Genomic DNA, 24,361 nt, shown 5'->3' on the forward strand with positions numbered 1-24,361 from the left:
AGAGTCATAGGATCAGAAGCACGCAAAGGGTGAGAGACAAGGAGTTAGGTTTGATACTCAGATATTTATTCTTACTGAATCCGTGAGCTCAAACTTTCAATTTTATTGAGGAATGGAAAGATATTTTTGATTATATCAAAGTTCAAGTAAAATTTATTACTGAAGTAATATGTTACCACATAAGATCATATGCTACCTTGAGATTCATTTTCTTGCAGGCATCTAACAAAAAATAAAAAAATACAATAGAATTTATGAAAAACCGATGCATAAAGAAAGATTAACTAACAACCAATGTACAAAAAACAAATTTGGCAAAATAATAGAAACATAAGTAAACAAATAATACCGAGAACATAAACTGTCTGGGGGTTGTGGGATCATTTCAGAGTTGATGTGAGTTGTTATCTACACTGTTCAGGGGCCTGATGGTTGTCAGGTAATAACTGTTCCTCTAAGCAACAAAACAACACTAAAACAAGCCCCTTTCCCACTGTCCCACCTACCCACACCCAGACAGGTGAGAGGAGATTGCTAGTGTGAATGCAAGAGTAAATAATAGGGTTGGTATATTGGACAATTAATGAAATGTAACATGATCAAAATACATGGATCATGGGGGGGTGTTTAGAGATGAGAAGGAGGGGATGAGAGAGGGGAAATGGTATCTGGCACTAGGGGAAATGGTATCCAAGGGTAGTGCTTTAGGGTGCTACCCTTGTAAAGGAGGCAATACAGAAATGCTTGAAATTCAATGGTTTCCATCCCTCCAGGTGAAAGTTGGCCTGAGAGTGTTGTTCCAAAGCAGGATGCTCAGGAAAGTGAAAGACAAACACACACATGACCTCAGGATACCAGAAAGCCCTCTACACCCATTGAAGTTCTTCAGGAGTTCATCGTTTCCAACTGTGTTTGTTTTCTTGTAAAAAAAAAGTGTTTTGTTTATGTTTTTATTGTGAATCTGCTTATATGAAGTTATGTCCCTGTGATGCAACCCGACTTCAATCTAAGCTGTTTAGTCCTTGTCATAGTGTAGTAAACACAGTAGCCAATTTGGTATTGGGGTTGGGGGGGGGGGGTACTGCACAGGATCGTAGTAAGCTGTAGAGAGTTATAAAATTAGTCAGATCTACCATGGGCACGAGTTTCCATGGTATCCAAGACATCTTCAAGAAGCAGTGCCTCAGAAAAGTGGATTCTATCATCAAGGCTGTCACCACCCAGGACATGGCAGCTTCTCATCGTTACCATTGGAAAGGAGATCAGAAGCCAGAAGGCACACACTCAGCAATTCAGGAACAGTTTCTTCCCCTCTGCCATCCGATTTCTAAATGGACATTGAACTCATGAACACTACCACACTACCCTTTTTTTAACATTTCTGTTTTTGCTCTACTTACCTTAATTTAACTATTTAATATACATATACTTACTGTAATTCAATTTTTTTTCTATATTTATCATATATTCTGTCATCATCAGAGGCATCCGTTAGTCTCATGAGACCATGGATTTGCGCCTTGGAAGGTTTCCAGGGCGCAGCCCTGGGCAAGGTTGTATGGAAGACCAGCAGTTGCCCATGCTGCAAATCTCCCTTCTCCACGCCACCGATGTTGTCCAAGGGAAGGGCACTAGGGCCGATACAGCTTGGCACCAGTGTCATCACAGAGCAATGTATGGTTAAATGCCTTGCTCAAGGACACAACACGCTGCCTCAGCTGAGGCTTGAACTAGTGACCTTCAGATCACTAGATCGGCACCTTAACCACTTGGCCATGCACCAACACTATATTGTGTACTGCTGCTGCAAAGTTAACAAATTTCACAACAAATGCCAGTGATATTAAACCTGATTCTGATAGCTCACACAAATCACCAGATAATCTCATCTATTGGTTGAAAGATAAATATTTGACATGAAACCAACAACACCTCCCCCCCAACCAAACAGCAAGTTATGTTACATGTACTTCAGCAGGAAAAAAAGGCCTTATTTTGTTTAGAGCTACAGCACAACTCCGCCATGGATGGTCCCAGGCCTGGCTGCGAGAGGTGGCGGTTTGAGCATGGGGTTAGCAACCCCATCCCATAAAAACCCAGAGCTACAGAAGCTCCAAAGACCCCATCCCTGGGAGAGGAAGGATCTTTGAAGATGGGCTACACCTGGGGACAGCTTGATAGACTGGCCCGAGACAGAGGACTCTGGTGAGCTGCTGTCAGCAGCCCATGCCCAAGCAGAGGTGATGGGCTTAAGGAGATATAACATGGTAACAGGCCCTTCTAGCCCAATAAGCCTATGCCTCCCAATCTCATCCATGCAATCATACGTCTTTGGAAGGTGAGAGGAAAATAGAGCACTCTGAGGAAAAAGCCATGCGGTCATAGGGAGAACGTACAAACTCATTACAGAGAGTGGCGAAATGGAACCCAGTTTGCCTGCATAATTGTGTTATGCCAACTGCTACACTACCATGTCGCCCCCAATAATGAGAAAAATTCAGTAGTTCCTATTCGCTGATAAACACATGCAAACAAATTACAGTTCAGAGAAGTCTTAAGGATCACCATTAGTCTAAACTCACAATTTGTCCCTATAAGGCAAACCAACAGCCATATCATAATGAAATAATGGGGGTAGCATAGCGCTATTACAGCACCAGTGACCCAAGTTCAATTCCCACTTCATACATTTTCCCCGTGACCAGCTGGGTTTCCTCCGGGTGCTCCAGTTTCCTCCCACAGTCCGAAGACATCCAGGTTAGTAGATTAAATCACAAACAAGAGAAAATCTGCAGGGATGCTGGAAATCCACAGCAACACAAACAAAATGCTGGAGGAACTCAGCAGGCCAGGCAGCATCTATGGAAAAGAGTAAACAGTCGATGTTTTGGGCCGAAACCCTTAATCAGGTTCGTAAGTTAATTGGTCACATGGGTGTAATTGGGCAGTTCGAGCTCATTGGGCTGAAAGAATCTGTTACCATACTGTATCTCTAGATAAATAAAAATTCTGGACTCCGATCAAGTCATAAGCAACACACATTTTAAAGGGTTACAAGCATACAGTCAAGTTCACAATTTTACCTTAACTCAATTCTTAATACTTTGATAGGGTCAGGCAAGAATAAGCAGCAGCTCAACTAGATGGTTTTTTCCTCAATTACCTGGGAATCACCATTGGTCAGGTCTGACCAACAGCATAAAGCTGAGGCAATAGACTCCATTTCAGTGTATTGACAAAAGCCACATTTCAGAGAAAAGGCTGCACCTGCCACATGCAGCATTTTAACACTGATCCATGTTATATCCCAGGGCTCAAATCACAGAATTCCTGAGTATATTGTTGTTGTTCTCCGCATCTTGTGGCGCATCAGGCAGCAACCCTGCCATTTCTTTAGCGTTTGTCTGTTTTTTTACGAGGCCGAGTTGCTAACTCGACGCTCAACCCAGCACAGATGGAAAGCGTGCAAGGAAATGGCCAGATTCGAACCCGGGACCACTCTCCTTGAAGTCCGGCGCGGATGCCACTACACCACCACTGAGTATATAGGCGCTATTAAATCCAGGGAGGAATTCACGAGCCCACACTTAGCAATGAGGACTGAACAATGACCAAGAAAGGAAAACAGCTGATTCTCAACAGGACACACCATTATTGGCAAGTGTAGAGTATAACAAAATATTTATGTACTTTAAGATGTTACTCACTTCGCAGAAACAAAATGTCTACTTAACTTTGGCTATTTATCACTATTAATAAAGAAAAATCAATAGTATTCTGCAATTTTGTCTGCCTCATCTATAACCTGGTCACAATTTTTTTTGAAGCTCAATGTGAAATCTAGGTAAGATTGTATTCACGAGGAGTGGAAAGAGAAAATATTCTTTTCCCAGAAAAATAAAATCCACAAGTAGTGTAGATTTTATTGCTAGCTGGTCACAATATAAAAAAGGATGTTCCTACTCAATATATAAATTTTTAGCTGTGAATACTACAAGGCCCTCCGTTGGTCAGGGTCAACCATGGATATTGCTTTATAGCTGTCTATGTGACATGCAAGCCAGGGCAGTACGATATGGAGAACAAGCTGTTGCCTGTGCAGCGGGCTCCTCCTCTCACACAGCTGATGAATACAAACGAACAGCAGAGACCCATACAGTTTGACACCAGCGATGTCGCAGGAGTTGCCAGTCAGTGCTCAACTCAATGTAGGACTGCCTTAGGGACTCCAGCTCTGGATTTTTCCTCAGGGCTTACTCCTGAAAACTTCCCCATGAATGGGTATAGCCACAAGGCAGCAGAGTTTTGAGATCAGAGTTTTCCTTCACCTAGATGAGCTGGCAACCACAGCTGAAAAGCCCCATCTGCCCAAAGCGACTGGTTTTAAGATGCCAGTAACCTGCCTTTACCCCTTCTCCTGTCAGTAGAAAATACTCCACTGGGCTTAGTAGCTAAGCCACATGTGAAGGCTAGGAGCTGGACTTAATAGAGTCTATTTGAGACATACACCATTGGGAGCATTTAATACATAGTGGGAGCTTATCCCCGCTACCTTTCCCAACACAGCCAACCTTAAAGAAACTAAGCAACACACATCAAAGTTGCTGGTGAACGCAGCAGGCCAGGCAGCATCTCTAGGAAGAGGTACAGTCGACGTTTCGGGCCAAGATCCTTCGTTAGAACTGAAAGAAGAGCTAGTAACAGATTTGAAAGAAACTAAAGCATCTTAGGAATTATCCACCCATGTGCCTGCAGCATTAAAAATAAATTTACTAAACTACCAAGATGAAGTTGTTCCACCATCAGGAAAGACAATCACTAATAAAATGGAAGCACCTGTGGGTCCTGATGCTGCTCAACTGATTGAATTGCTCTGTTTGTTTTTTTGCCCAAGATTCCACGTCTTAAATCAGCCAGCACCTGTGAGCTGACCATAACCCATGAAATATAGTTTGCACATTCAGTATCTAATCAGTAGATTGCAAATACAAAAAAAAATCAAATTCTATTCATTCTGGCCACCAGTTTAAAGAAAACCATGATTCATGTGAAAGTCTAATCCCATCAACAACTTTTACCTCTCTTATCGCAAAGGAGAGTAACTCACCGTTGTATTAATGAAAATATTCCAAATTTATAGAGTTTCTCCTAAATTATCTTACCTTTGCATCATTGAATTCTAAAATTGAGCAAGCTAGTCTAACTTATACCTGGTTAAAATCTCAATCAGCTGCCAATTCAGATCATTTATTTATCGTATGTAAAGACATAGGAGGAGGCCACTTGACCTAGCAAACTCATGTCAGTCCCAAAGGAAACAATCCTGTCTGATTCAGGTTCATTTATTGATCATACTTACATCAAAATATACATTGAAATGTGTCATTCGCTTTAACAACTGGCCCAACCTAAGGATGTGCTGGGGACAGTATGCAGGTGTCGCCACACATTCCAGTGCCAACATAGCAAGCCACCACTTTCAGCAGGCCAACACAAGCAACAACAATGGAGCAAGATCAACAAAAGAACAGCAGCAAAACAAGCCTGCTCCAACCACAGGACAGGCCATTTTCAGCCCCTAGGCTTCCAGTGAAAATTGGAATTTTCACACTTGGTAGGGAATAGGGAGACAACTAAAGCCACAAACTACAATAAAATCTTTCTAGACACATGAAACCCAGAGGGGGAAAAAAAATGATTACCGTTAAGACCATATTCATGAGCGTACCCACCATCAAGAAATTATTTGCTGCGAACTATTGCATCTTGAAGCAACTTCTGAAGACAACATTTATTCTACCACCTCCGGTATAGTATCAATAATGCAACTGAGAAGAAGTAATTCTCCTTGAAACACCTTGAAGGTAATTGGGGGTCAAAAGTAAATTATGCAATAATTCTAACAGTGATTAAAAATGATATTCTCGCCACATCTTAATCACTTTGGAAACAATGTGCTTTAATGGCTTGCTTTTATGGCATTTGGGTTTGCCTGGTGGATTAGCCAGATGGATGTGAAAGGTGATATCATACTGCTTACAAAATCAAAAAAAAATCTATTGCTTTACATTTTATGGCTAAGCTCATTTATTTTGTGCACTCTACTTATTAACCTTCCAAAAGAATCCACAAAAGACATCCAAATTTGCTGCATTTGATGGAAGGACGAGGTACAGTAGCCTGAGGACACACACTCAATGTTTTAGGAACAGCTTCGTCCCCTCCAACAGCAGCAGAGTTCTGAATGAACATTAAACCCATGTACACCATCTTATTCTTTTTTTCCTCTTTTTGCAAATTATTTTTATATATACATTCCTTAATGTACTTCAGTTTATAGTTTTATGTATTGCAATGTATTGCTGCAAAGCAACAAATTTCACGATATTAAACCCGATTCTAATTCTGATGCTTTTGACCAAAAAAAAAATCATAAATCTGAAAGACCAACTCTACTCTCTAAATGGAGACTTCCTAACCTGAGGATGCTGGAAATCCAGAGCAGCACACACAAAATGCTGCAGGGCTCAGCAGGCCAGTCGGAACTGATGAAGGGAACCAGCTCAAATCCTGTTTATTCCTTCCTCTTCATAGATGCTGCCTGACCTGTGAGTTCCTCCGCCTGAGATCCTCCAGCATTCTGACAATAACAGAAGGGGTTCCCAACCTGCGGTCCACAGTCCCCTCAGATAATGGTAGGGGACCACATTATCAAAAAATGCTGGGAACCCCTGATCAACAGGTTTTTTTTTTATGGATAACTACTGCAGTCCAAAACCATACTTAAGTGGCTGCTCTCAGTATGAGAGGCCAGGTATTGGCATCATAGTTAAAGGTGATCCTACCCTCACATGGTCTAGATCAGATTAGCATTAACCTGTAGACTTTGCCTTTGCTACGACAGGGATATTGTTTAATTATCCATTCACAATTAGATATGTTCAGGAATGTCAACACTTCTATCTCATCTTTGTCCCGCCCAAAACTTAACACAATTTAATTTGATCAGAAGTACAAAGGTCCAGATATTTCATCCTTCCACTGCACCTCAAATGAACCAATACAAACCAGCCACTTGGCTCACCTGGCTCGGTTCAAACTGAACAGTGAACCAACAGACATGTTTGGAAAGTAAATGACCAGCAACATATTACCAGAAACATTATAGATGGACAATCCCATATTTCATTAACTAAGAACTCATTTGAACTAGTCAATTGGGTAAAAAGGATCAGGGCAAAAAGCTTTGCAAGTCCTGCAGTATCAGGCAATTAAACAACATCAGTGTCCTAACAAGAGCAAAGATCAGCTATTGAGTGCTAAGAGAAAAGGCTTTCATAGCCACATTCAGGTAGAAATGCCAAATGAATAATCCAGAAAATGCTGGTAAAACTTAGGTCAGGCATCTGAGAGTAAAGGGTCCCATTCCTGAAACAGTAACCATTTCTCTTTCCACAGACGCTGCTTGACCTGCTGAAATTATTCCAGCAGTTTTGGCTGTTACGCATTTCCAGCACCTGCAGTTTTTTGGCTTTAAGCAGTTAACCCATAGGGCCTATTTCTAAGATCTCCATCGCCACAGAAACCAGTCTTCATCCAATTTACTCAGGCGAGATGAAGAAACTATCAAAAAAAACTTGCAATTTAAAAACCAGACGCATCTTCAGCCAAGCTGCTCCTGTAGAATACTACCCAATTGCTCAGGTATGTTCCATTCACTAAAAGACTAATTTAACCGGGCTAACGACAGACCAGCCTACTCTCTATCATCGAAGTGATACAAGCTATTGTCAGCTGCACAATCAAGTTGTATTTTACTAATCAGCAGCTCAGCAATATTGAGTCTGGGTTTTACCAGGCCCATTCAGTTAATCCAGATATGAGATCTGGAGAAGAAGTTAGAGTGACACTCTTACACTCCAAGGTATCATCTAACCTAGTGATGGTCAAAGACCCATAGGAAAAATGAAATCAATATCTAATAGGAAAATATTCCTTTAATTAAAAAGTGATTAATCTAGAAAGTGCTGGAAAAACTTAGGTCAGGCGTCAAAAAGTACAAGGCCCCATTCCTGAAACAGTAACCATTTCTCTTTCCACAGATGCTGCTTGACCTGCTGGACTCTTAAAACATAGAAAACCTACAGCACAATACAGACCCTTCAACCGACAAAACTGTGCCAAACATGTCCTTACCTTAGAAATTAACTAGGATTACACATGGCCCTCTATTTTTCTAAGCTCCATGTACCTATCCAGGAGTCTCTTAAAAGACCCTATCATATCCGCCTCCACCACCATCACTGGCAGCCCATTCCACGCACTCACCACTCTCTGCATAAAAAATGTACCCCTGACATCTCCTCTGTACCTACTTCCAAGCACCTTGAAACCGTGCTCTCTCGTTCTAGCCATTTCAGCCCTGGGAAAAAGCCTCTGACTATCCACACGATCAATGCCTCTCATCATCTTATACATCTCTTATCAGGTCACCTCTCATCCTCCATCGCTCCAAGGAGAAAAGGCCGAGTTCACTCAACCTATTCTCGTAAGGCATGCTCCCCAATCCAAGCAACATCCTTGTAAATCTCCTCTGCACCCTTTTTATGGTTTTCACATCCTTCCTGTAGTGAGGCGACCAGAACTGAGCACAGTACTCCAAGTGGAGTCTGACCAGGGTCCTATGTAGCTGCCACATTACCTCTAGGCTCCTAAACGCAATCCCATGATTGATGAAGGCCAATGCATCGTTTGCCTTCTTAACCACAGAGACAACCAGTGCAGCAGCTTTGAGTGTCCTATGGACTCAGACCCCAAGATCCCTCTGATCCTCCACACTACCAAAAGTCTTACCATTAATACCATATTTTGCCATCATATTTGACCTACCAAAATGAATCACCTCACACTTATCTGGGTTGAACTTCATCTGCCACTTCTCAGCCCAGTTTTGCATCCTATCAATGTTCTGCTGTAACCTCTGACAGTCCTCCACACTATCCACAACACTCTTTGTGTCATGAGCAAATTTACTAACCCATCCTTCCACTTCCTCATCCAGGTCATTTATAAAAGTCACAAAGAGTAGGGGTCCCAGAACAGATCCCTGAGGCACACCACTGGTGACCGACCTCCATGCAGAATATGACCCGTCTACAACCACTCTTTGCCTTCTATGGGCATGCCAGTTCTGGATCCACAAAGCAATGTCCCATGCCTCCTTACTTTCTCAATAAGCCTAGCATGGGGTACCTTATCAAATGCCTCACTGAAGTCCAAATACACGACATCTACTGCTCTACCTCCATCAATGTGTTTATTCATATCCTCAAAAATATTCAATCAGGCTTGTAAGGCACGATCTACCTTTGACAAAGCCATGCTGACTATTCCTAATCATGCAACACACATCAAAGTTGCTGGTGAACGCAGCAGGCCAGGCAGCATCTCTAGGAAGAGGTACAGTCGACGTTTCAGGCCGAGACCCTTCGTCAGGACTAACTCATAATCATATTATGCCTCTCCAAATGTTCATAAATCCTACCTCTCGAGATCTTTTCCATCAACTTACTAACCACTGAAGTAAGCCTCACTGATCTATAATTTCCTGGGCTATCTCCACTCCCTTTCTTGAATAAGGGAACAACATCTGCAAACCCCCAATCCTCTGGAAACTCCCATCCCCATTGATGATGCAAAGATCATCACCAGAGGCTCAGCAGTCTCCTCCCTCACCTCCCACAGTAACCTGGGGTATATCTCATCTGGTCCCAGTGACTTATCCAACTTGATGCTTTCCAAAAGCTCCAGCACATCCTCTTTCTTAATATCTACATGCTCAAGCTTTCCAGTCCACTATGGGTTATCCCTACAATCGCCAAGATCCTTTTCCATAGTGAATATTGAAGCAAAGTATCCATTAAGTGCCTCTGCTATCTTCTCCAGTTCCATACACACTTTTCCACAGTCACAGTTGATTGGTCCTATTCTCTCACGTCTTATCCTCTTGCTCTTCACATACTTGTAGAATGCCTTGGGGTTTTCCTTTATCCTGTCCGCCAAGGCCTTCTCGTGGCCCCTTCTGGTTCTCCTAATTTCATTCTTAAACTTCTTCCTGCAAGCCTTAAAATCTTCTAGAACTCTATCGTTACCTAGTTTTTTTGAACCTTTCATAAGCTTTTCTTTTCTCCTTGACTAGATTTGTAACAGCTTTTGTACACCACGGTTCCTGTACCCTACCATCCTTTCCCTGTCTCACTGGAACGTACCTATGCAGAAGTTCATGCAAATATCCCCTGAACATTTGCCACATTTCTGCCATACATTTCCCTGAGAATATCTGTTCCCAATTTATGCTTCCAAGTTCCTGCCTGATAGCCTCATATTTCCCCTTACTCCAATTAAACGCTTTCCTAACTTGTCTGTTCCTATCCCTCTCCAGTGTTACGGTAAAGGAGATAGAATTGTGATCACTATCGCCAAAATGCTCTCCCACTGAGATATCTGACACCTGACCAGGTTCATTTCCCAATACCAGATCAAGTACAGCCTCTTTTTCAGCATTGTCTGTAATTTCCAGCATCTATGGTTTTTGGCTTTAAACAGATAATCCATGGTTGTAGGAGGCTAGAATCAGAATGGGGTTTATTATTCTGATTTATCCCAAACCCTATCATCTTCAACTGCGCCCCAGTTTGTGTCGTGAAATTTGCGAACTTAGCAGCAGCAGGTCAATGCAATACATAATATAGAAGAAAAAATAAAAATAAATAAGTAAATCAATCACAGTATATGCATATTGAATAGATTAAAAATCATGCAGAAACAGAAATTATATATATTTTAAAAGTGAGGTAGTGTCCAAAGGTCCAATGTCCATTTAGGAATTGGATGGCAGAGGGGAAGAAGCTGTTCCTGAATCGCTGAGTGTGTGCCTTCAGGGTTCTGTACTTTTTACCTGATGGTAACAGTGAGAAAAGGGCATGCCCTGGGTGCTGGAGGTCCTTAATAATGGACGCTGCCTTTCTGAGGCTACGTCTGCACTGGATCGGATAATTTTGAAAACGCCGGTTTCGCTTAAAAACGATAGGTGCCCACACCAGGCGTTTTTGAAAATACCTCTGTCCACATTAAAACAGATATTTGGGCAAATCTCCTCCTACTGGGCAAGCACAGGACACACAGAAAACAAGCAAAGAGGAAACTGTATACTCGGTGCATGTTTGTCCAGTTACAGGCTAGGAAAACTTAGAAGGAAATTGCCAAACGAAAGACTTGGTGCGCGTTTGTCCAGAAACATTTCCTACAGCCATAGTCTCTTCACCGTTGAAAGGGACGACAGCTACAACTAAATGCAATAAGGCTTATTACTGGGCAAAAGTGAAATTTGCTGTTACCTCATTTGTTTGCCTTTACTTTTGCCATGTCTTTGTGTATTATTTTGCTGTATTTAACATGTGCAATAAAACGAGTTACTGGGCAAAAGTGACAATTGCATCTATTGAATGTTTGCACAAGCAATACATTAATAAAGCACCTTGTTAAATGTATAAAACATGTCTGCATCAGTGTTAACATTGTATTTCCATACAACGTTACATTAGGCTGTTACACATCTATTGTCAGATATTGTTGTGGTGTTGGAGGTTGCGTTCAAGAAAACAATGAAATGCCGTGCTGTTGCCACCATTTGTTCCGGCACATCATGACAGCGGTTGTAAAAATAGCCGGTTACCCCGTACACACTACGCTGGATATTAGGCATTTTCAGATTTATTCACTCTGGAGAGCGTTTCTGAAAAGCTCTGTTTTCGGGGGAGGAAAACACAATTTCAGTGTGGGCGGTGGGTCAAAACGAAGAGAAAAAGCTTCAGTTACGGATTTATCCGGTCTAGTGTGGACGCTGAGACACTGCTCCTTGAAGATGTCCTGGATACTTTCGTAGGCTAGTACCCATGATGGAGTCAACTAAATTTACAAACTTCTTTCAGTCCTGTGCAGTAGCCCTACCCCCCACCTCCTCTACCAGACGGTGATGCAGCCTGTCAGAATGCTCTCCACGGTACGTCTATAGAAACTTTTGAGTGTTTTTGTTGACATATCAGATCTCTTCAAACTCCTAATGAAGTATAGGCATTCCAGGCCACCACTGAGAAGCAACATCTATCCTGAACCCTATCATCTTCAGCTGTGCCCCAGTTTTCCTTCCAAGTGGAGATATTTGATGGGTAAGAAAAAAGCACAAACTACAGTTCTGAAAAAATGACAGGGTTAATGTGCTTCTATCAAAAACCATTATAATACAATCATATAATTGTCTCAGATAAAGTTGTTTACCTCCTGATTCTGAAATCTAACTTTATAAATAACTTAATTTCACTAGGCTAGAAAATATTCTACCTGCAACCACTCCCTTCTGCCCTTTTTTTGATTTCCCTCATACTGGTGTATCTCTCACCCCTTCTCTTCTCCTCATACATCCTCATGTCCTGCCAATCACCTTCCTCTGGTTGTGTACATCCTCCCCTTTCTCCCAAGTCAACTATCCTCCATCAGATTCTTTCTTCTTCAACCCTTTACCTCTCCCACCCACCTGGTCTCACCCATCTCCTGCCAACTTCTACTCCTCCCCCAACCTTCACATTCTGGCTCTTGCACCATCCTTTCCAGTTTTGATGAAGGGTTTCAGCTCAAGACATCAACTGTTTATTCCCCTCCAAAGGTGCTGCCAGCATTTTGTGCGAACATAATGCTGCAGTTAGAGAAAGTGCAGTACTCTCACAAGGGCACAGACATTCAAGATGGCGCATCACCAACCCTTCAAAAGCAATTTGAGATGTATTGCCAGCAATGTCCACATAGCAAAACCAGAATTCATGTTTACACACTGTAAAATTCTCTTCTCCTCTGCAAAACAGTTCACAAACATTATCCCTAAGTTTTTATTTTCAAACTTGTTTTGAACATTAGACAAGAATTATTTCTTTGCTTTGACACTGGTCCAATGGACCCAGCTGTTTCCAATACATTAACCAAACGGCCATTCCTATTGCAGCCAAAACCAATGGTACTGCTCATCTCAGAGGCATTACAGTCTTAAAACTATACAAGCATTTATCGAATAGCAATAAATCAAGGAATCTAAATTATCAGAATAAGGTATATTATTATTGACACCATGAAATGTGTTATTTTGTGGCAGCAGTACAATGCAATACTTAAACATTACATAGGGCAAAAAGAGAGCAAGATAGTAAGGTAGTGTTCATGAATTCATGGACTGTCCAGAAATCTGAAGGCGGAGGGAAAGAAGCAGCTCCTAAAAAGTTGAGCGCATGTCCTGGATGGTAAGTGTCCTTCATGAAGGGTGCCACCTTCTTGAGGCATTGCCTTTTGAAGATGTCCTCAATGGTGGAAAGGCTAGCGTCCACGGCTGGGGTTACAACCCTCTGCAGCTTTTCCAATCCAGTGCATTGGAATCCAATTTTGCTCCATACCAAATCTCCTCAATCTTCCAATGAAGTATATCTGCTAGAGTGCCACCTTCATAATTGTATCAATATGTTAGTCCCAGGATAGATCTTCAGAGATGTTGACACCCTGGAAGTTGAAGCTGCCCACCCTTTCTGCTGCTGACCCCTTGATGAGGACTGCTATGTACAGTATTATTCAACCATTTGAAATTAGCGAATTCAGATATATAGGTTTGTAAAATGACAATTAAATTCTTAAACCATCACTGATCTTATTAACTGGTGTCTCCCATCAACCTCATACTTCTCTCATCCCGCACCTCCTGTATCTAGTCATAGTCATACTACATTGATCCCGGGGGAAATTGGTTTTCATTAAGTTGCACCATAAATGATTAAATAGTAATAAACCATAAATAGTTAAATAATAATATGTAAATTATGCCAGGAAATAAGTCCAGGACCAGCCTATTGGCTCAGGGTGTCTGACCCTCCAAGGGAGGAGCTGTAAAGTTTGATGGCCACAGGTAGGAATGACTTCCTATGATGTTCTGTGTTGCATCCTGATGGAATGAGTCTCTGGCTGAATGTACTCCTGTGCCCAACCAGTACATTATGTTGTGGATGGGAGACATTATCCAAGATGGCATGCAACTTGGACAGCATCCTCTTTTCAGACCCCACTGTCAGAGAGTCCAGTTCCATCCCCACAACATCACTGGCCTTACAAATGAGTTTGTTGATTCTGTTGGTGTCTGCTACCCTCAGCCTGCTGCCCCAGCACACAACAGCAAACATGATCGCACTGGCCACCACAGACTCACAGAACATCCTCAGCATCGTCCGGCAGATGTTAACGGACCTCAGTCTCCTCAGGAAATAGAGACGGCTCTGACCCTTCTTGTAGACAGCCTCAGTGTTCTTTGACCAGTCCAGTTTATTGCCAATTCGTATCCCCAGGTATTTGTAATCCTCCACCATGTCCACACTGACCCCCTGGATGGAAACAGGGGTCGCCGGTACCTTAGCTCTCCTCAGGTCTACCACCAGCTCCTTAGTCTTTTTCACATTAAGCTGCAGATAATTCTGCTCACACCATGTGACAAAGTTTCCTACCGTAGCCCTGTACTCAGCCTCATCTCCCTTGCTGATGCATCCAACTATGGCAGAGTCATCAGAAAACTTCTGAAGATGACAAGACTCTGTGCAGTAGTTGAAGCCCGAGGTATCTACCTCCTACCCAAGATCCACAAACCTGCCTGTCCAGGTAGACCCATTGTTTCTGCTTGTTCCTGCTCAACCAAACTTATATCTGCATATCTCAACTCCATTTTATCCCCCTTGGTTCAGTCCCTTCCTACCTACATACATCTGTAACACTTCACATGCTCTTAATCTTTTCAATTATTTCACGGTCCCTGGCCCCAAAATCATCTTATTTTCACTATGAATGTCCATCCCGCATCAAGAAGGCCTCAAAGCTCTTCCTCTCTCTCTATCTCTGGAGACAGCTTATCTACTGATATCTTTTAGAAATCCACATTCTCACAACTACCTGGACTATACCTCTTCCCATCTACCTGTTACCTGTAAAAATACCATCCCCTTTTCTCAATTCCTCTGTCTCTGCCTCATCTGCTTTCAGGATGAGGCTTTTCATTCCAGAACGAAGGCGATGTCCTCCTTCTTCAAAAAAGGGAGCTTCCCCTCCACCACCATCAACGCTGCCCTCACCTGCATCTCCACCATTTGGCATATGTCTGCCCTCACCCCATCCTCCAGCCACCCCACCAGGGACAGGGTCCCTTTTGTCTTCAGCTACCACTCCACCAACTTCCACATCCAATGCATAATTCCAATGGGATCCCACCACCATGCATACCTTTCCCTCCCCTCTCCAAATTTCTGCTTTCCACAGGGATGGCTCCCTACGCGATTCCCTTGTCCATTCATCCCTCCTGGCACTTATCCTTACAAGTAGGACAAGTGCTAGACGTGTCTCTACACCTCCCCCCTCCCTACCAACAAGGGCCCCAAATAGTCCTTCCAGGTGAGGTGACACTTCATTCATGAGTCTGTTGGTCATCTACCGTATCCAGTGCTCCTGATGTGACCTGTATATCGGTGAGATCTGATGTAGATTGGAAGATCACTTCACCGAGCACTTAACGGAAAAAGCCAGAAAAAACAGGATATCACAGTGGCCACCCATTTTAGTTCTACTTCCCATTCCGACATGTCAGTCCATGCCTCCTCTACTGGCTCAATGAGGCCACACTCAGGTTGGAGGAGCAACACCTTATATTCCACCTGGGTAGCCTCCAACCTGATGGCATGAACGTCGATTTCTCAAACTTCTGGTAATTCCCCCCCCCCTTCTCCTTCACCATTCCCCATTCCCCCTCTCACATTATTTCTTTACCTCCCCATCAGATCCTCATGGTGCTCCTCCCCCTTCCCTTTCTTCCTTGGCCTCCTGTCCTCTCCTATCAGATTCCCCCTTCTCCAGCCCTTTATCTCTTTCACTAATGGACTTCCCAGCTCTTTATTTCACCCCGCCCCCTCTCCCGGTTTCACCTATCACCTTGTATTTCTTTCTCCCCTCCCCCCAACTTCTTACTCTGACTTTTCATCTTTTTTTTCCTCCAGCCCTGACAAAGGGTCTCGGCCCGAAACGTCAACTATTTACTCTTTTCCAGAGATGCTGCCTGGCCTGCTGAGTTCCTCCAGCATTGTGTGTGTTGGTCGGATTTCCAGCGTCTGCAGAGTTTCTCGTTAGTGATTAAACTCGTGATTTTTTTTTTGCAAAACTTCCAATGAAGCCAGCACATCAGCAAATGCAACTCCAAGAAAATCTATGGAACTGTAAATGACGCCAAGTCATGTTGCATTTCATTGTGAAACAAAACTTCAATTCATTTTGTTATAAGTAGTTTTCAATAGCTATCCAATCACAGTATTAACAGGAAAGATTAAATGAAAATAAAAGAGGTGCTGATTCTTAAAGCTAGTTTGATAAAAAGTCAACTTCACTGGGCTATAAAATAATCAATAATCTAAAACACTCAAAAGTATTCCAAGCAGCTCTGTGATAGTCAACTATTTGACACAGTAAGTATGACAACTCATGCACAACCATAATCCATCCAAGAATTACCTATCATAATGCAGGAGATACCGGGAACAAATCTCTGCTCCATATGTTGACAACAAATAATCTCTAACTTTACAATAGTTGAATTTATTATATGTACACTTTACTACAATGGTAATTGCTGAAGTTACAATTATGCCAGAATTTTATTTTGTAATTACAGAGCCACTTCCATCAATGTAACTGAAGATTAAAATTCTTAATGGGAGGAGTTGTTGTAAATATGGAATTTTATAATGTAAAACAATTTTTTCACACTCAAGGGTTTTCAAAATACTTTGAAATACCAGTTCAAAGAAAACAAAAAAAATTCAAATTGTGAATATCTATTAGTTGATAAGTGTTGTTTGAAAGGAAATATGTCAGTGTGGTCTACTGAAGAAATGTTGAAGAATACAAGAACACACTCAACAGTTTCAAACTTCTGAGTGGGCAATGAACCAACCCATGATCTCGACCGCACTGTTTTTGCTCTGTTTGCAGTACTTATTTAATTCATTTATACATGCAATGGATTCCAGTTAATTGGGAAACACTGGAATCAGTACACTTTGGCCCAATTAAATGGCTGCCCCAGTTAGCTGTAGTTTGATGGAAATAGTTTAAGGTACAAAAAATGCAGAACAAATTAGAACACAACCAATACTACTACTGTACTATAAAACTGTGTATTAGTTCCCAATAGTTATTGATGGAGGAATTCATCCATTGTACGCTGCTGTGTTCTTTTGATTGACTGTAAAATCAGCGCAAACACCTAGTGCAGATAATGAACTGCCTTTATACAGTACTTTCCATGATTACATCCTCCAATTCTTCATTTTCATTGTAACATTCAATATGATTGTTGATACCTTTGAATTCTTTGTAGTACCTAACTTGTTGAAGTAATGACATTATTTCATTTTAACTCCCAGCCGTTTCCAGCACCTCCAAGCATGAATGCTTGAAACCGCAATGAGCAAAACTGTTCCAAACTGTCCTACTGCTTATTTCTCACCGGCTATCAGTAACAAAAATCACCGTTTTTTAAATACAAACACATGCAACTGACGCCATTTAAAAACTATTCTCTCTACGCACAATGTGGTGTCTAGTTAAGCAGCATAGTGTCCCAAATAAACAAAGGAAATCCTGGCTATTTCTCAATTAGATTTTGTTCTTTAAGAGCTGTCCCAAATAAAATATAAATATATATATTTTATTTGGGACAGATTTATATATGTAGATAGATAGATGGGGGGGGAAGACTAAGTCTTTTGCACAGTACTGTATTTGTCAACATGTAACAGAGATTGGGCTTGTAAATCTGACGGCAGCAAGGGATATTGGGAATGGAAAGTGTGGAGCACCACAAGTGGAATGTGGGACAGGTGACAGAGGAGGAGTGCCAGGAGCGGGGGTGGGGGAGGGGGTGCAGGTGAGACAGCAGGCACGGTCATTTGATTCCAAACAATTGGTTTATTGATCATTACAGAATGTCTCTCTGGTGCTTCCCGCTCCCTCCTCCTTTCCCCTCAACCATGATCCCCTCTCACTGCCCCCCTTCCCACTCTTAGACAACAATAGAGAACAATTTCAAAATCAGGTTATTCATTACTTACATATGTCATGAAATTTGTTGGTTTTTTTGTGGCAGCAGTACAGTACAATACATACTGTGCAAGTCTTAGGCACCCTAGCTGAATACAGGTGCCTAAGACTTTTGCACAGAACTATACATACACAATAAACCTAATCCTGAACATCAACACTAACAAAACACAGGTCATCTCAGCTACAAAGCTACAAGCACCTATATGAGCTCTCCAATCTGATTAGCTGGAAGCGCTGTGGGAATGGTGTAAAAAATGACATACCTTCCTCAAATTGTAAATCCACACAGGTCCAAAAACCTGACTACAATCACAGTGAAACTTCACCCATTAATTAGCAGCTGTTCAAGGCACCAGATACTTATGGAATTTGTACCTAACTTGGCAATACCCTTTGGCAAGATATTTACAAGAGAGAAAAATTACATTTCCTCACTGAAATAACCACAATTTTATGCTTAACTTTTCGATAAATTGATCTCAATGGATGCAGTAAAAATCACAACAGAATAGGCTGCCACTGTTACAGTTTTAAAGGACTATTAACCAGCTATTATCTTGCTTATAACTTTTAATCTGGTCAAACTTTTTAACCACATATTAAATCGAGTAACAGCCAACATACAAAATATCTAATCATTGAAAAAACTCTTATGTCAGTTCAATCCACAATTACTGAAAATTGTTCTGTTTCACTGTCTCCAACAATCTGTCATGAAGAAAAAGACCCAGTCTAGATTCCACTAAATGGTAATGACTTTGTTGATGCAATTCACTCAAAGCTGGCAGAAGAACCACAAAGTTGATTAAATTTTACGCACATATTTCACTCGTCCTAACTCAAATTTCTGGAATCTGCGCCCCCCAGCTTTAAAAGATGCACTAGCTGCCTCATCCAGCTAAAACTGGCCTAGGCCCCAAATTATATTAGTCACCACTGCAAATTTCAACTACTAATATTCATTTGCAGGCCAGAGGAGGCTGTAAAAAGATACAAGGCTAGCATTAACCAGGCCAGAGGAGGCTGTAAAAAGATACAAGGCTAGCATTAACTACTAGATATCACTTATTTATATGACCATGAAACTGGCTCCTATGTGCATCTACAATGGGGATACTCTAGATCCATTTTAGTCACACTTTGCAGACAGATTAACAACAGAACGCACAGTGAAAAGTCTGTGCATTTCGATACGAGAGGGTAATAAGTGTTCAATTTAGAAATGCATAAGCCATTTGATCAAATTCAATGCAGAATCTCCCACAACCTTCAGCTGTGTGAAAAAGCTGACTACTGAGGCAGGGGACGGGTTGGGAAGCTGAGGTCTGGATTCAACAAAAATCAGTGTAATAATGTTTAAATCTCGTAGTTAACTCTAACGGGAACTACAACAAAAGCTTTACATCATCTCTGCAAAAACAAGGTTGCAATAGTAACTGTATTGACCGGGATGGAAAAGTACAATTAAGATGAAGCAAAACAGAAGTTTAAATCCAGAGGGGGAGCACGGTGCCCTTATTTGATACAAACATCAGAAGTGTCGCTGAGAAATAAACGGAGAGGTGGTGGGAAGATTGCGTGATGTTCAGAGAGCTGGAAGGGGAGCACTCATACTTCCATGTGGGAATTTATTTTTCTATGAAACAAGTGGGATTAATGATGATCAAATGGAAGTGGGAGTGGGGTGAGGGTTGGAATATCACCCTGCTCCTGCTGCCGTGATTCCTGAGAGCCAGCCCTGGAGAGCACAGAGGAGGGCCAGGCCTGGCTCCACTAAAGAGCCACCCACCCCCAGAAAGCAGAAACAAACGGACAACCGATTCACCTCAGAAAACATTCAACCGCGCAATTGCGAAGGAGGGGACCAAAATAAAGAATGCAAGTCATTCCAAGCACTCCTGGGCTTTACAAAAAAAAAGCAATCAATGCAAACAAATAGCACACCTCCAGTTTAAAGATCAGTCTTACCTGCTCATCAAAACGCGTTATGACGGCTTGAACCCATTCCACCGGCTTATGAGCCGCCATGCTCGGCTTTCCCCCCCCCCACCCCCCCAACCAACTCCTCCTCCCCCTCCCCCTCCCCTCTCTCTCCTTAGGGTGAGCCCACTGATCGTTGCTCTTCTTGTCTAAAACCCCTCCCTAGTTCTATGTTTTGTTTTACACCCCCCCTCCCCCCCTCTCTCTCACTGTCACTGCGCTGCTATCCCTCCCCTCAGCCGTTCCACATTCACCAGGACACGGCGGCCATGACACTAACCGGAAGTTTGATTTCTTCCCCCACCCCCCCTCTCTCGCTCTCGTTGGCTCCCATGGTTGGGCCTGACGCATGCGCGCACCCTCCAGCCTGTTCATTAAGAAAAGTATGGACAGTTACGTCATCGCCCGCCAAACCCCGCCCCCTCCCCTTTCTCCCTGCTCCAGCTTGCACTCCTGTGCGCATGCGCACAGATCCAGGCAAGCTTTTTTTCAATGGGGAACATGAAAAGTGGTCAGTTTGATGCAATTGTATTCTGTTCTCTCCGTTTGTTTTTTTATTGTGGAAAATTTGATGATTGTTTATTTCTACTTATTCTACTTAAAATTGCAAGTGTGTCTTTTTAAAACTAGGTATACATATCAAGAAAATTGCAAAAATAATATATGCTGGCAATATACGACATCTCTCAGGTTCTGAAAAAGATGAATTAACATTTTGGGTATATATTTTCCATCGGAACCAGAAACTAGGAATCTATTTTTAAAATAAAAATAGTTTTGAAATAAAAATCTATAATCCTTGTTCTGTTATATAAAGGGGCTCGTGTTAATCCCGAATCCCTGTCCTAATGTTGATCCCACATCAAGCTATTTTAACGTTGGCCGATTGTTTTGCTGCTGTTTGAAATGTATAAACTGCCCTTTTGTGTGTCTGGATAGAAGGAAATATCTCGACCTCTGAACTTGAAATAACAATTCATGCTGTTGATATTGGGTGATTTTCATTTGAGATAGTTTGTAGAAATTATTTACATTTTGAGAGTGGAGGGAGTATACGAGAGTTCAAGTATTACCACAATGCTAACGCTTACGCGAGACAGTGATCTGTTTTCCGATATTCAATGACTATATCTGCTTTATTTTAATTACTGATAAGTAATTTACAATCTGATCTAAAAACTACAGTGAGAGAAAGAGAAGGGGATCAACAACGTCCGTTCAAATGAAGGCAAATAAATCTTTCGCACTGCTCAGTAAGTTTTGACGTGTTGCTTTGTGTCGTGTAGTTTCACTTATAGGAATATTGGTGTTTCTCTTTCGCATTTCTCCAAATTAAAACGGCTTTATTCTCGTATCATCCTTAACATTAAATGATCCCGCCACACTGAAACGTATAAAAACTGAGGGAGAGCGATATTTCTCCGCGGAGGGAGATTTACCCACGCATCCTTCCAAATTCTACTGCAGTGTGAACTGAAGCGGTGAAAATCTAGTTCACCTCTGTAGTTTATCTGAGACCGTAATAACCTCGCGTCTACTCCAGAACATGAGATCTGTAGGTACTTTTGAAGCTGAATTGTACTACAGGTGTAACCCGAGGACTCTGGGGAGTTTAGTTACACATTTCATGACAATTGCCCGTGATATTAAACCTGGTTCTGATTCTGATGGAAAATCAGCGGGCAGCTGAGATTCTTTCACTCAGCTGCACAACTGACTTTTTCGCAGAGGTACCCTACAGGTTTCCCATCAATTTCCACCCCCCACCCCATCCGCACCTTTACTATTCTCTAGTATAGAGAACGGAGCTCAAAGAGGGAGAATAATACAAAGGCAGAGGGCAGAGAGAAAATGTGTTACATAATGATGCGAAGAAGCTCCCCCTCAGATAGTCCTCCCTACAATTGCTGATAACTCCGTCATGCGTTTCAGGCATTTCCAAAAAAAAATCTCGAGGAGTCGGTAATCAAGTCATTTCCCAGAATGGCTGTGCACAGGGGGAAAACATGCAAATGAACAGGAGAAATGCACTTTAAGAATTTTCCGCATAAAATAAATCTTTGAAACAGGCATTTCGTGCCTTGATTCTACCATTGCGTTTGCTAACATAACCACTTCTTGTACAGTAATTGCTTCCAGCAATAGGGTAATGAACTTGCGCCGAGCAAGTGTGTGCACTCGAGGCGGGACAGAAGTGCCGCTGAGTGGTCAGAGGAAGAGCTGAGACACACTGCAAAGTAGCCCCGGCTTCTTCACCGTGCCTTACCGAGCAGCGGTGATGTCAAAGTGCCCTGACCTCCCAGTTTTGACGGAGTTCAGCAATTGAAACAACTCACAAAAAAAAGACGTAGGACTGGACGTTGAATGCCAATCAGAATTAGGTCCACAATGCAGTTACCGAATTATCTTCCGTTCTCTTTAAAGAAAAATGCCGTGTTTTTACAGTTCGTGTCAAATGTGTTTTACGTTGAAAAATGCTGCTCTCTAACATTAAGCAAGATTCCCGTATTGAATATTATAAACGGAATTTCGGGTTTAAGTGGTAAATCCGACCACATTCGGGCGGTGCAAGTTTAAGGTACTTTCTATCTTTACGGACACTTTTTGTGATTGTCAAGATTCAAGACTGTTTAATTTCATTTCCAGTACACACGTGTAAAAGAGAACGAAGTCATTATTACTCCGAATTCGATGCAGCATAAAAAACTCAGCAGGATGAAGAACACGATAACTAAAAACACAATAAACGTAAATGCATAAGACAGCTTATATACGTGTTTTGATTGTATGTCTATAATGTTACGCTAGGCACAGTGTCTGTACATAAGTTGACTCCTCTGACAGGAAATGAAAACTGAGGGGGGGTGTGGAGGGGTGAGTTAGTGGGTGGAGGTGTTGATCCGCCTTACTGCTTGGGGGAAAGTAACTGTTTTTGAGTCTGGTGGTTCTGGTGTGGATGCTGTGCAGCCTCCTCCCTGATGGGAGTGGGACAAACAGTCCATGAACAGGGTTTGATCCTTTATGATGCTACTGGTTCTTTCCCGGCACCTTTCTGTATACGTATACTGTATGTCCTTGATGGCGGATAGGCTGATGCCGGCGATGCGTTGAGCAGTTTTGACTACCCGCTGTCGAGGTGATAAACATCACCAACGTTTTGAAATAAACAGAAGACACGAGTAAATGTAAACTGTCACCAAGTTCAGTCGCACTGCTTTCACTGCCCTCTGATAAGGATATGTGTGGAAGATGGTAGGCTTGCGCGGATTCACGCGTGAGCGTTCATGTTTGTGTCCTTAAGCAGATACCTTTGACGTGAGTGAACGAATGCGAAAGCTGTGGAATAGCGGGCGTGGGGAGAGAGACGGGTTAGATCTCAGCCACTCCATGCGCTACTTATCCAGCATCTAACAGGGTGCTTCATTAACACCCGCTGCAACAGCTCGCCTGGTTTCTAAATAAATGCAGAAATAAACTGTAATATCTGTATGATAAAATAAGCTATTGTTTCGTATGGTTTGTCTTATTCCGAACGCTGGTAATTAATTCTTGTACCTCGAATAAACCTCGGCGTTTCTATTTTAGCAAGGTACATAACACAAAGTTCAAACTTCAAAGTAACTTTATTATCAAAGGACACATATGTCACCATATGCTACCCTGAGATTCAGTGTCAGTGGACATTCACAAAGAGACACAACAGAATCAATGAAAGCCTCACACAAAGAAAGTCTGTCAACCCTTTTCGAATTCTCGTACATCGCTTGTTATTATTAATGGCATTAATGATTTATTTAATATTTCCTCTCTGGGTTCTGTGGGAGGAACAAAATCAATTCTCCTGTCCTCAGCAGCCAGGCCTTCGCAATTGGCATTAATTAAGCCCCACGCAGTATCGCCAATATCTTGGCTCCCCCCACTTCTCGACATCGCAAATATAACTTGTCATTTTAATATGAAAAAGCTTGCCATTTTCACTTTCAAATACTCGCCGAATTTTGTTCGTTTCTTAAAAAAAGCTCTGGTTGCACAAATTACGAAGAAATTCATCAACGTGCGGGATATAGTCAAAATAATAAAAAAAGATTAACCATTCTAAATATTTGCATTTACATTTATTCATTGGGTACTATTAAGCGCTACATACAATTAATTATTT

The 24,361-nt window shown here is 42.0% G+C and overlaps 1 protein-coding gene across 7 annotated transcripts in view; it reads right to left on the reverse strand.

Moving 5' to 3' along the window:
• Positions 1-20,255, reverse strand: part of nf1a (neurofibromin 1a) — a 374,121-nt gene extending 353,866 nt beyond the window's left edge. For all 7 annotated transcript variants that reach the window (XM_072243431.1, XM_072243433.1, XM_072243435.1 and 4 more), the window contains exon 1: positions 20,191-20,255. In XM_072243431.1, coding sequence (XP_072099532.1) covers positions 20,191-20,250 — 60 coding nt within the window. In that variant the 5' untranslated portion in view covers positions 20,251-20,255. The remainder of the gene's footprint in view (positions 1-20,190) is intronic.
• Between the last annotated feature and the right edge of the window lie 4,106 nt (positions 20,256-24,361).

This window comes from Mobula birostris, chromosome 25, assembly GCF_030028105.1.
Source record: "Mobula birostris isolate sMobBir1 chromosome 25, sMobBir1.hap1, whole genome shotgun sequence".
NCBI lineage: Eukaryota > Metazoa > Chordata > Chondrichthyes > Myliobatiformes > Myliobatidae > Mobula > Mobula birostris.